The sequence below is a fragment of the Nuphar pumila genome, chromosome 15 (genome assembly GCF_984573655.1).
Source record: "Nuphar pumila chromosome 15, dmNupPumi1.hap1.1, whole genome shotgun sequence".
NCBI classification, from domain to species: Eukaryota; Viridiplantae; Streptophyta; class Magnoliopsida; order Nymphaeales; family Nymphaeaceae; genus Nuphar; species Nuphar pumila.
Window position 1 is genome coordinate 23,476,065 of NC_143263.1, and position 13,032 is coordinate 23,489,096.

General features: G+C 38.7%; 1 protein-coding gene across 1 annotated transcript in view; it reads left to right on the forward strand.

Moving 5' to 3' along the window:
* The first annotated feature begins 398 nt into the window (after positions 1-398).
* Positions 399-13,032, forward strand: part of LOC149814806 (protein tesmin/TSO1-like CXC 5) — a 57,116-nt gene continuing 44,482 nt past the window's right edge. The window contains exon 1 of the mRNA XM_089989086.1: positions 399-902. Within this exon, the coding sequence (XP_089845212.1) occupies positions 772-902 (131 nt within the window). The 5' untranslated portion in view covers positions 399-771. The remainder of the gene's footprint in view (positions 903-13,032) is intronic.

Consider the following 13,032-nt stretch of genomic DNA (forward strand, 5'->3'; position numbering starts at 1 on the left):
ATCACTTGGCTTTAAGAAAAGTGATTTGGCATCCTCATCGTCAACAAATTAGATAAAGACCGTAGGGGTGAAGCAATGGACGGTGAAGATGTGAAATCACTTTCTTAAAGTAATTTGACGGATCACCGGATCTGCTCTCGTCCCTGGCAGGCAATCTTTTTGAAACTGCGAAATGGCGTGTTTACCCTCACCAGCCGCGACCCGTAAACGCTGTCGCCCCAGACATCATTATCATCCCGAGACCGACGGCCGAGAGTTCACCTCCCGAATAACCATTGAATTCGAGCCATCGGATCGCTCCCGTCGACCTATACCGTCCGATGGACCCGAGGACCCCGATCCCACCGTACAATATCATGAATTCAATTTCAAAAGGCAGAGAGGGAGGAGGAGAGAGAGTGAGAGAGAGGGCCATCCTGATGCTTCGTCTCGTTCCTTTGTTTTTGTTTTGTTTTGTTTTTCTTTCCCTTTTTCGTTTTCAATTTTGTGAACCATTTTCGAAGCGAAATCCCCTCCTTTTTTTCCCCGCCACGCCCCTTCGCCGATCAGAATCTCCGCCGGCCTCCGGCGTCCCTCGCCGCTTTCAGGGATTCCGGTGGAATCCTTCTGCTCGACCGCCGGACTGGACTGTTCCTCTTTCTATCTCTCCCTGCGCCCTCTTTCTTTTGAGCGATCGCTCGGAGGAATCCTTTGAGTTTCCAATAAACGAGCCGCCAATTCTCGTCACCCTCGACTGGTATGTGAATTCGGTTCCGCTGAGGGAGAGTCCTGATGGAGCAAGGGCTCCAGCAGGCGGATTTCGCCGGGAAGAAGCACACCGCCAGGCAGCTCGACTTCACTGGAATCTGCAGCACTTCTTCCGCCGTCTCCGAGCCTCTGCCTCGCCCTGCAATTGGTGTCTTGTGAGTCTTCCCTTCTTCCCTGCTTCCTCCTCGCTCCATTCCTTTCATTTGTTGTTCTCTTTGTTGCTGAGTATTCGATCCTTCCCTTTCGAAGAATTTCGTGTATTTTGCTCCGTTTCGAAGATCGGAAGATGTCAGCACACACGGACTAACAAGGATAGCTGATTTGTTTGACTATCCTGTTAATTTTTTTTCTTTTTATTGAGAAAATTCCTGGATTTTTATGCAGTCATTTTGATCCTTGTGTAATTCTGGATCGTGGATTTATGATCCTCTTTCTTTCGTGTAATGACGTTGTTGTGGCACTTATACTGTACACGCTTGATGAATACTTAAATTTCATTGTGGCTGGTCTTGAGTTTGAAATTTACGGACAGAATGGATGGCGAAAGTGTACATTGTTCGTTCTAGAAAGTAAGGTCTTGTTTTCCTTGTTGTTGTGGTTCTTCTTCTTCATCTAAATCCCCTTTTTTTCTTCATTTTTTTATTCTTCCAGAAACTACTGCGTATAAGAGTAAGTTTTTTTTTTTTGAAAAGAAGACGCTGGGGGTTGCCCCGATTTGCTATTAAGATGCTGGAACAAATTTACAATCGATCTCCCAGAGAGGGCAGCCAATCCTGTGGTTTGTCCTTCCAAGATAGATGGTTACAAGAACACGACATAAAAAGGACATGACCATGGCCAACAGAGGGCCCCTACAAGAAATAGTATCAATCTGAAAGCAGCGGGAAAAAAGGGCAGCAGCAGATATAGAGGAACGACCCTCAAACGCAGCAGAGACAACTTTACACCAGCGCATATTATTGGAAATCATCTTTACACGGCATTGCTGAAACTCAGACACAAGCCTACAACATTAGCTTTCAATATGCACCGAACTGATAGGCAATCTCAACCCTTCAATCAGAATAAACATATGGTGGTCATAAACCGCATAGCAAACCAGATTATAGCTTCTAAATGAAACTGATGCAAGCTGCATCATCATCATCCATTCAGACCTGATCAGCGACTATTCCACATTTAGCAAATAGATGCACCTGATTTTGGAATTCAGAATCCCACTCCAACAAGAGAATTTGATCAGCACAAGCTGCCCAAATAATTTCAGAAATTACCTGCCTACCCGGACAATCACTCTCATGGTAAGACGTGTTTCACAGCCTCCAGATTCTCCAACAAACAATATGAAAAATCATATCCCAGCATGCCTTCAACCAAGAACTCTCAAACTGGACCGACATCCACCATTTTTATTCAGCAATAAGATCTAAGTGAGGCATTCTTTTTTGCCCAAAGAGCTTGCAAACATATTTCCAAATGCCACTAGAAACAGGACATAAGAAAAAAAGATGGGAGTGATTTTCCTTGAACTTGAAACATAGAGGGCAACGGTTGGGGAGGGAGACTCCAAACTCCAAAGCCTTTCAACCTGTCTTGTGTTAAGAGCCTATTGTAGCAAGCTAAGTATACCACCCAAGAAGCCCAGGGTGTGACTTTCTTAACCCAAACAAGACTATGCCAATGGTATGAAGCAGCACCTTGATGTATAGCATCCCAAATTTCACCTCTCGTGAGATCAGCAACACTATGGGTACCCTTCCACCACAAACGGTCTTCTCCTGATGACGTCTGAAAGTTTGAAACTTGCTGCCACAAGGAGTCCAAACTTGAGAATGGCAGTTGAGTATGAGAACCCAGCAACCCCTCATTCACGGTCAACTTCTTAACGGTAGAGAGTCAAGCTTTCTCTCTTCCGGAGATGAGCAAGACAAGAGGAGGACCACTCCATGGATCAATCAAAAAATGAGTAGTGGCACCATCCTGGACTTTGCCGGACAGAAAGATTTCAATCTTTTTCCACCCCCAATAAATCCCTTTTCAAGCACCCGAACCAACGTTTGAATTTGCTCCCCAAAAGCTCCTATTCTGCAGGTACTTATTTCTCATGAAAATGGCCCACCACGAATCACCAAAATAAACATCTAGTGCTAACATGGCAAGGTAAGAAGAGACTAAGATAAAGTCTCTTGGTTCATTCTCTTCTGGGGATAATGTCATGGCTGTTTCCAGGGATGTGGGTGGAAGATGTGGTGATAGGACTAGAGGATGAGGGGAGATGAGATTTGGTAGAAGAGGTGACCTTAGTTATGTTTAGTGTCGCTATTGCAAGGGTTTTGGTCATACAAAGAATTACTGTCTCATTCTTAGTAAGAAGAAAGGTGGTGCATATGAAGCTTCTACTGAGAGTGAGGGTGTAATGCCCACGGAGGAGCGATCAGGTGGCTCTTCATCAGTTGGTAGTGGAGTGATGAGTAATGGACAACTTCAGAGATTAGAGCAGGTTCAATAGGAAATTCAGCATTAGATCCAACACTTACAACTTCTTGCTCAGTTAACCGTTAGCCTTTCTTCCTCTGCCATTCCTACCTCCTCCTTTAGTACTGCTTTCTCATGTATATCAAGTCCTTTCTCTGGTTGGCTAATAGACTCATTAAGTATCATTCAACATCAGATCCAACAGTTACAACTTCTTGCTCAGTCATTCGTTGGCCCTTTTTCTTCTACCACTCCTGCCTTGTCTGATACTGCTTTCTCAGGTATCTTAGGTCATTCTTTTGGTTGACTAATAGATTCTAGAGCTTTATGCAATATGATACCTCATGAGTTTGTCTTAGCTGACTGTTGTCCCTACAATGACATTTTTCGCACTGCAGATGGTTTTTCTATGTATGTCTCTAAAGTAGGTTATATTACTTGTGACTCTTATCCTATTAGAAAATTCAATCTTTCTTAAGTGTATCATGTTCTATCTCTTGTGATGAATCTTATTTCTGTGGGTTAAATTACCAAACTTAATTGTAATGTCATCTTTTCCTCTGTTGGTTGTGTTGTAGGATCAGTTGTCATGAAAGAAGATTGGGATTGACCATAGAAAAGGAGATTTGTACTATCTAGATTGGATTGATATGAGGGAGCAAAAGGAAGTTCAATCCAGATATGGAGTTTCAGTTTTGGATGAGTTTTTTTTGTGACACCAGAGACTGGGGCATATTTCCATCTCTAGGTTGCAAAGTTTAGTATCCTCGGGAAGTTTTGAAAAGTCCAAGTTAGTTGTGTCAATTCATGTTAAAGATTGTGTAAGTTGTAGATTGACCAAGAGCCATGCTTTGCCATTCAAGTCTAGTGATATGGAACTAAAAAGTCATTTTGATTTGGTATATTCAGATGTATGGAGTCCTCCTGTTGCGTCAAAAGGAGGATCATCCTATTTTGTGACTTTCATAGATGATTGTATAAAGTTTACATGAATATATTTTATGAAAAATGAAAGCGATCTTTTTGAAATCTTTAAGAGCTTTTGTGTCATAGTTGAGAATCGATTTGCGGTTAAGATCAAAACTTTGCGTACCGAGTACCGACTATAATGGTGAGTACATTAGTTATTGTGTTTGAAAGATTTCTGCAAGAGAAGGGTGTGGTTCATTAAAAGTGTCGTCCTTATACTACTGAACAAAATGGTGTAGCTGAGAATAAAAACATACATATCTTAGAAACAACAACAGCTCTTCTGTTTGGTGGAGAGGTACCAAAGTGTTTTGGGCAAATGTTGTTCAATTGCGCATTTATCAAATAAATTATATGCCCTCCGGAATACTTAAAGACATATCTCCTTTGCATAAGCTATATGGAAAAGTTTCAAACTATGATATATTGAAGGTGTTTGGTTGTGCAGGTTTTGTTTTGCTAGCTGACAGATACACAAACAAGTTATCCCCTAAAGTTGTCAAATATTGCTTTCTTGGTTTTGCTGAGGGTTAGAAAGGATATAAGTGCTATGATCTGGTTGGAAAAAGAGTGTGGGTAAGAGAATGTGTTATACTTTAGTCAGTATGGAGAAAAGTTGAAAAATAAAACTGACTTGTCCTTTTTGGTTCCTTTTGAAGAAAGTGAAGGTGGAAGAGAGAGGATGGAGAGTCAAGGGGAACAATTTCTTGATAGAGAAGATAGGTTTGGTCAGATCTATTCGAGGAGACGTGAAGGTGTGATTGAAATTCTATTTTTTGATCAAGTGGAAGATCTGGAAAGTGAAAAGGCCAATCTTGATCCCATTCTTACAACAGATGATCCAAGACATCAACAACAAAACTTAGAGTTACCATATTCTTCTTTTTCTACGTCTTCTCAGGTACATAAAAGTTCTAGACCTTCTGTACTTCCGTCTCGTTTTGTGTCCTATGAGTCTTTTGTTCTTCGTCACCGTGCTTTCTTAACCTTAATCCATTCCTATGTTAAGCCTGAGTCATGCAGAGGCATCGGGAAAGGAGTGGCAAAGAGCCATGGTTGATGAAATGAATGCACTTGAAAGAATACATGCATGAGAACTAGTAAAACTTCCACCAAAGAAAAATATCATTGGTAGCAAATGGGTGTACAAGGTAAAGACAAAAGAAGATGGGCCAGTGGGGAGGTATAAAGCTAGATTGGTAGCTAAGGGGTATAGTCAACATTTTGGAATTGATTTTGTAGAAACTTTTGCTCCTGTGGCTCATATAACCACAATTTGTACACTGCTAGTAATAGCTGCCGTGCAACAATGGGATCTTTGACAGTTAGATGTCAAAAATGTATTCTTGAATATGGATCTACAAGAAGTGTATATGGAATTACCACAAGGATACTCAGATCTGGAAGGCAGAGTGTGTAGGCTTCACATGGCTCTATATGGTCTCAAACAAGCGCCTAGAGTTTGGTTTGAGAAGTTCAGTTCAACAGTGAGGTCACGTGGTTTTGAGCAGTCATCATGATCCTGTCTTGTTTGTGTCTTCTTCTGATATTGAAGATGCATATTTCTTCTTTATGTAGATGATATGGTTCTCACTGGAGATGATATAAAGAAGATTGAAGAGACCAAAAAGAAGCTTGCCAATATGTTCGAGATAAAAGACTTGAGGCGGTTGAAGTATTTTCTTGGGCTTGAGATAGCTTACTCTCCTACGGGACTATACTTGTCCTAACATAAGTATGCTACATATTTGGTTGTAAAAGCAAGGTTGACAACTGACTTCAAACAAGTAAATTCTCCCATGGGGGAAAACTTGAAGATGAGGACAACTGATGGTGTTGAGCTAGAGGATCCTATAGTATACATACAATTAGTCGGAAGCCTTATATATTTGACTATATCCAAACCAGATATAATTCATGCAGTTCATATAGTGAGTCAATTTATGAATTTTCCCAAATCGGTTCACTTGGAAGCCATAGTCAGGATTATCGGGTATGTTAGAAATTCTATGCACTATGTCATGTTTTTCTCATCTTCGTCTGACAAAGAGTTGAGAGCCTTCTGTGATGCTGATTTTGGAGGCTCTACTAGAGATCGACTTTCCACTACAGGATTTTGTGTTTTTTTGGAAGCTTTTTGATCTCGTGGAAGAGCTAGAAGTAGCAAATAGTTGCATTGTCCATTGCAGAAGCCGAATATAGAGCGATGACTCTGTAATGAAACAAGAACAAAAGCAAATAAGAGCTTCTTATGAGCTTACAAGAACAAATAGAAGAACACAACCATCCCACAAGAACGACTTATGGATCGATCCACACCACCCACACAAGGGCTAAGAGAGTAAAATAAATACTTTATATTACAAAGTGTTTGAGAAAGCCTTGAGAATATACAAGTGGAGAACCCCTATTTATAACAAGAGAAGGGGATTGGGGGCAGCCCAACTAATTGTTAGGCTAGTATTTGTGACTGTTGGGGGCAGCTACAACAACTAGTTGAAGATGTCCCATCACCATTTAATGTCCTATCACCATTTAATGGCAAAATACAAAGAATAAAATACAAAAACAATAAAAATAAAAATAAAAATAAAAATAAAAATAAAAATAAAAATAAAAATAAAAATAAAAATAAAAATAAAAAGAACAAAGTCAGCCCCTAATGGGCTGACTGTAATGAAAAGGGCGGAAGCACCAATAAAGAAAACCACTCTTTTAGAAGAGTGATGCCAAGAGCCAAGAACACAAACACTAAAAGTGTATACAAAACCCACTAAAGGGAAAAATGACTAAAAGTCATAAGTTGAATATTATCGAAGAAAGAAAGAAGAGGGTGAAAAACCCAATACAATGCAAGAGGAAGGGCCCTCTTTTTATAGAGGAGAAAGGGTAGAGGAAGGGACCATATAGGGGCTCCCTTCTAGTCGTTGGGAGCCCCAACGACTACAAGGTGGGGCCCCTAGTGGTTCTCTTACAATAAAAAGAAAAAAGAAAAAAGAAAAAAGAAAAAAGAAAAAAAAAGAAAAAGTAAAAGAAAAGAAAAAGAGAAACAAAAAGAAAAAAGAAAAAGTAAAAACAAATACATGGAAATTACATAAATACCCCTTTCGGGTATTTGAATTATAAATATATGTGTATATATATATACTTATATATATATACGCATGTGTAATGAAAAGAGGCGGAAGCACCAATAGAACAAAAGTCACTCTTTAAGAGTGACTACAAGAGCCAAGAACACAAACACCAAATGTGCACACACAAAACTCACAAATATAGAAAATGACTTAAAGTCATAAGTTGGATATTATTGAGGAAAGGAAGAGAAGGGTTTAAAACCCATGGTTACAAGAGGGGAAAACCTCCTCTATTTATAGAGGAGGGAGTCACAAAGAAGGGACCACAAGGGGGCTCCCTTGTAGACGTTGGGAGCCCCAACGACTACAAGAGTGGGGCCCCTTGTGGTCTTACAAAAAGACAAAAATAAAAGGAAAAAAGTAAAAAAGAAAAAGGAAAGGGAGAAAAAAGTAAAAAGTAAAAAATACAATGGGTTTTTACAAGAATACCCCTATCAGGTATTTTACTAAAAAGATATATATACATATATGTATATATATACTTATATATATACGGATGTATATATATAAGTATATGTATATATATATATATATACATATTTTAACACGCCCCTCAAACTTTACGGGGAGAAGACCGAAAGTTTGCTAAGGAGAAACATAAAGCGTGGAGTTGGGAGCGCCTTGGTGAAGAAGTCAGCTAGTTGATACTCTGAAGTAACATATGGTAATGAGATAGTCCCTCTGAGGTATTCATCTCGAACATAATGGCAATCCATTTCGATATGCTTGGTCCGCTCGTGAAAAGTGTGATTGCTGGCAATGTATATCGCACTTTTGTTATCACAGCAGAGCTTGGTGGGAGTGGAAATGGGAACGCCCATGTCAGCAAGGAGACTTCTGAGCCATACGATTTCCATAGTTGCCATTGCCATGGCCCGATACTAAGCTTCAGTGGATGACAATAAAACCTTCTGCTGCTTCTTGCATCTCCACGAAATGAGAGATTCACCTAAAAAAATACAAAGACCCGTTATTGAGATACGATCATTGAGATTTCCTCCCCAGTCAGCATCAGTAAAAGCAGTTAATTCAAGAGATGAGGAAGAGGATAAGAAGAGTCCCTTGGATATAGTATTTTTGATATATCGCACAATCCTTATTACGGCTGCCATATGAACCGAAGTAGGTGCATGCTGAAACTGACTTGCTGCATGAACCGCATGAGCTATGTCTGGACGGGTAATGGATAGATAGGTGAGAGATCCGATTAATTGACGGTAGGGGGTTGGATCCTCAAGAAGAACACCATCTTCCAGTCTCAGTTTTGCATTAATAATTTTTGGAGTCTCAACTTTCTTTTAATCAGATATTCCTGATTTGGTACAAATTTCTGCAGCTAATTTCATTTGAGATAGGATGTATCCACACGGGGAATAAGCAACTTCAATCCCTAAAAAGTATCTCAAATAACCAAGGTCAGACATGTCAAAAGTTTCTTTTAACATAGACTTAACATCATTTACTCCCTTTTTGTCATTTTCAGTAATGATCATATCATCAACATACAGTAGAAGCATAATAATAGAGTCACCTGTCCTTTTAACAAAAAAAGCAGTGTCAGTATAACAAGAAGAAAAACCTAAATTGATTAATACATTACTAAACCTATCATACCAAGCTTTAGGAGCTTGCTTAAGTCCATATAAAGCCTTTTTTAATTTCAAATTTTTTTCATTTAAGTTCATACCTGGAGGCGGTTCCATATAAACTTCTTCATTTAAATTACCATTCAAAAATACATTTTTGACATCAAGTTGAAAGATAGATCATTTTTTAACTGAAGCTATAGCAATAAGAGCTCGAACACTAGTCATTCGAGCAACCGGGGCAAAAGTTTCATCATAATCTACCCCATACTCTTGGGCATATCCCTTGGCAACTAATCTAGCCTTATATCTTTCTAATGAACCATCACTCTTAGTTTTAACTTTAAAAACCCATCTACATCCAATGGGTTTCTTGCCATTGGGAGGATCAACAATTTCCCAAGTTTGTGCCTTTTTAAGAGCATCAAGTTCTAGATCCATAGCTTCATTCCAATGAGCATATTGCTTAGCATCGTTGTAGTGAGATGGTTCATGAAAGGAGTGAAGAGCAAGTAGTCATGCTCGAAAGTTAGGAGAAAATGAATCATACGAAACAAATCTATTTGGTATTTTGGAAATCCGATTTGATCTTCTTTGAGAGGTCTCTTCGATTGACTCACTTTGGGAAAATTTTTCAAGGGCACAAGGAGGATTTCTTTCATTCCTTCTAGAGTAGACTTGAATTTGTCTTGAAACATTTTCTTCTAAGTTTTGATTATCACTTGGATGTTCAAAATGATCTTTGCTAAGGGATTCACTAGGATCAATATGGTCATCTATGATGTTTTCTTGAGGTAACAAGTCAAATAAAAAGGAATAATCAATATTTTCATTTGGTTGGTGCGAAAAACCATTTTCCTCTTCAAGGAATGTGACATCTTTAGAGATATAAAGTTTGTTCTTAAGTATGTCAAAACATCGATAACCTTTTTGTTTTTCGCCATACCCCCAAAAGATACATTCAATAGCCCTAGGAAAAAGTTTATCATTTTTATGAGTTAGAACAAAGCATTTACATCCAAAAATTCTTAATCTTTTATAATCAGGAGACATATTGTAAAGTTTTTCAAATGGAGAAAGATTTTTCAAAGAGGATGAAGGAGTTCTATTAATAAGATATGTAGAGGTTAAAACTGCTTCGGCCCAAAAAGATTTTGGAATATTTCTTGAAATTAATAACGTTCTTGTAGTCTCTATTATGTGTCTATGCTTTCTTTCAGCAAAACCATTTTGTTGCGGAGTATTGGGACAAGAACGTTGGTGACAAATTCCATTTTCTTTTAAATAGCTTTGAAAATCATTGGACATATATTCGCCTCCCGAATCGGACCTAAGAATAGATAGATTTCCCAAAAATTGATTTTTGACCATTGCATGAAATTCTTTAAAGAAGGAGAAAACTTCGGATTTGCGACTTAGGAAGTAAATCCACGTAAATCGAGTGAAATCATCTATAAAGACCACGTAATACGAAAAACCTCCTTTAGACAAAATAGGGGAAGGTCCCTACACATCGGAATGAATAAGTTCAAATGGCCGAGTGGTAAAGTAACTTCTTTGAGGAAATGAAGTGGTTTTAGATTTCCCAAAAATGCAATCTTTACAAGTCATGTAATTGTCTTTACAAGTATTGTTCAAAAACGGAAAAAGAGACATTTTTACAAAATTTGGATGGCCAAGTCTCTCATGCCATATTCCAATACTTTTGTCTTTAACAAGATTGCAAGATGACTTAGATGGAAGAGTAAAAAAATCCATAAAGTAGACGTCACCCCTTCTATGGCCTTGCCCAATCAGCTTCCCTGACTGAAGATCCTGCACGGTGCAATCTTTAGGTGAGAAAGAGACTTGGCATCCATGATCGGTGATTTGAGAAACGGAAAAAAGGTTTAAATTAATTTTAGGAACGATTCTTACTTTAGGAACGAAAAAGTTTTTAAAATCAAGTGTTTCAATACTTTCAATTTTTAATGATGTACCATCGGCCGTTGAAACACAAGAGGATATGGGTTCGGAAAAAACATTTGAAAGAGAGTTTTTATGGGATGTCATATGAAAAGAAGCACCGGAGTCTAGTATCCACATACCTCGAGGTGATGAAGAGTAGGCGATGGCGGCTCCGGATGTTGAAGGAGAAGTCTTGAGAGGATGTTGGAGGACTTCGGAGATGTGATTTAGAGTTTCTTTGATATCTCCTTCTTTGGTACTTTCTTCCTTCTTTGGAGAATTATCTCCAACCGCGGCAACCTTCCCTTTGAGTTTTGGACAAACCGGTCTAATGTGTCCCGGTTCATTACAATAATGGCATATTATTCCCTTTCTAGGCCCATTATTATTTTTGTTAAAATGGAGAGGTCTATATGCTTTAACATTCGATCCGGGCCTAGTAACAGCCAAAACTTCATCACTCTTAATGCTCAAGCCAAGTCGAGTTTCTTCTTGACATATCTCGGCAAGTGCATCTTCAATAGGTAGGGCTTTGCTTCTATGGAGAAGAGATGCCCTAACTTGTTCAAATTCCGGGCGAAGACCATGAAGGAATTGGAAAAAATGTTCCTTTTCAATTTGTTCACTTCTTAATTCAATATCTTTCGGAGCCACCCACTTAGGCTCAAGAAGAGCAAGTTCATCCCAAAGAGGAGTTAAAGAACTAAAATAGTCCCGGACACTCATATCCATTTGTTTGGTGGAACGAATTTTTTCTTGACAAAAAAATTGTCGAGCAAGATCCTTTTGGGTATACATACCCTTAAGGAAAAACCAAGCCTCATTGGCCCTTCTAAATTTGGCAATATTAGCACAATTTTTAAGGTCAATATTATTCATAAACCATGCCAAAATTTTGGCATGGTTATTTTCCCAATCCTCAATTTTGGATTGATGATCATTAATAGCTTTGATGCGCTCATCGCCATCTAAAGCTTTTTCAACTTTATTTTCAATCTTGGTGAGAACAAGAGAGGGTTCGGGAGTAGTTCCCATAACAAAACCCCAAAGTTTCTTACCTCTAAGATGATTTTCCATAGCGGCGGCCCACATGAGATAGTTGGACCCATTTAGCTTAAAAGAAAGCTCCACTTTAGAGTCACGTTCCATCGGCACCAAAAGTCCTTCCTTTCTTCAAAAGATTGAGAGGCACACGTTCCAAGGAAAAGCCCAATCACCAACCGAGCTCTGATACCATGTAATGAAAAGAGGCGGAAGCACCAATAGAACAAAAGTCACTCTTTAAGAGTGACTACAAGAGCCAAGAACACAAACACCAAATGTGCACACACAAAACTCACAAATATAGAAAATGACTTAAAGTCATAAGTTGGATATTATTGAGGAAAGGAAGAGAAGGGTTTAAAACCCATGCTTACAAGAGGGGAGAACCTCCTCTATTTATAGAGGAGGGAGTCACAAAGAAGGGACCACAAGGGGGCTCCCTTGTAGACGTTGGGAGCCCCAACGGTCAGAAATCTGACAGTTGGGGCCCCAACGACTACAAGAGTGGGGCCCCTTGTGGTCTTACAAAAAGACAAAAATAAAAGGAAAAAAGTAAAAAAGAAAAAGGAAAAGGAGAAAAAAGTAAAAAGTAAAAAATACAATGGGTTTTTACAAGAATACCCCTATCGGGTATTTTACTAAAAAGATATATATACATATATGTATATATATACTTATATATATACGGATGTATATATATATAAGTATATGTATATATATATACATATTTTAACAGCATGTATATATATAAAAGTATATATATATATATATATATATTTATATATACATATTTTAACACGCCTCCTCAAACTTTACTGGGAGAAGACCGAAAGTTTGCCAAGGAGAAACAACAAACTCGGAGTTGGAAGTGCTTTGGTGAAGAAATTCGCCAACTGATATTCTGAAGTGACATATGGTAGTGTGATTGTTCATTTGAGAAATTCGTCTCGAACATAGTGACAATCCATTTCAATATGATTGGTGCGCTCGTGGAATGTATGGTTGCTTGCAATGTAAATTGCGCTCTTGTTATCACAACACATCTTGGTGGAGGAAGAAATAAGGATGCCCATGTCACAGAGGAGACTTGTAAGCCACACAATTTTCATAGTTGTCATTGTCATGTC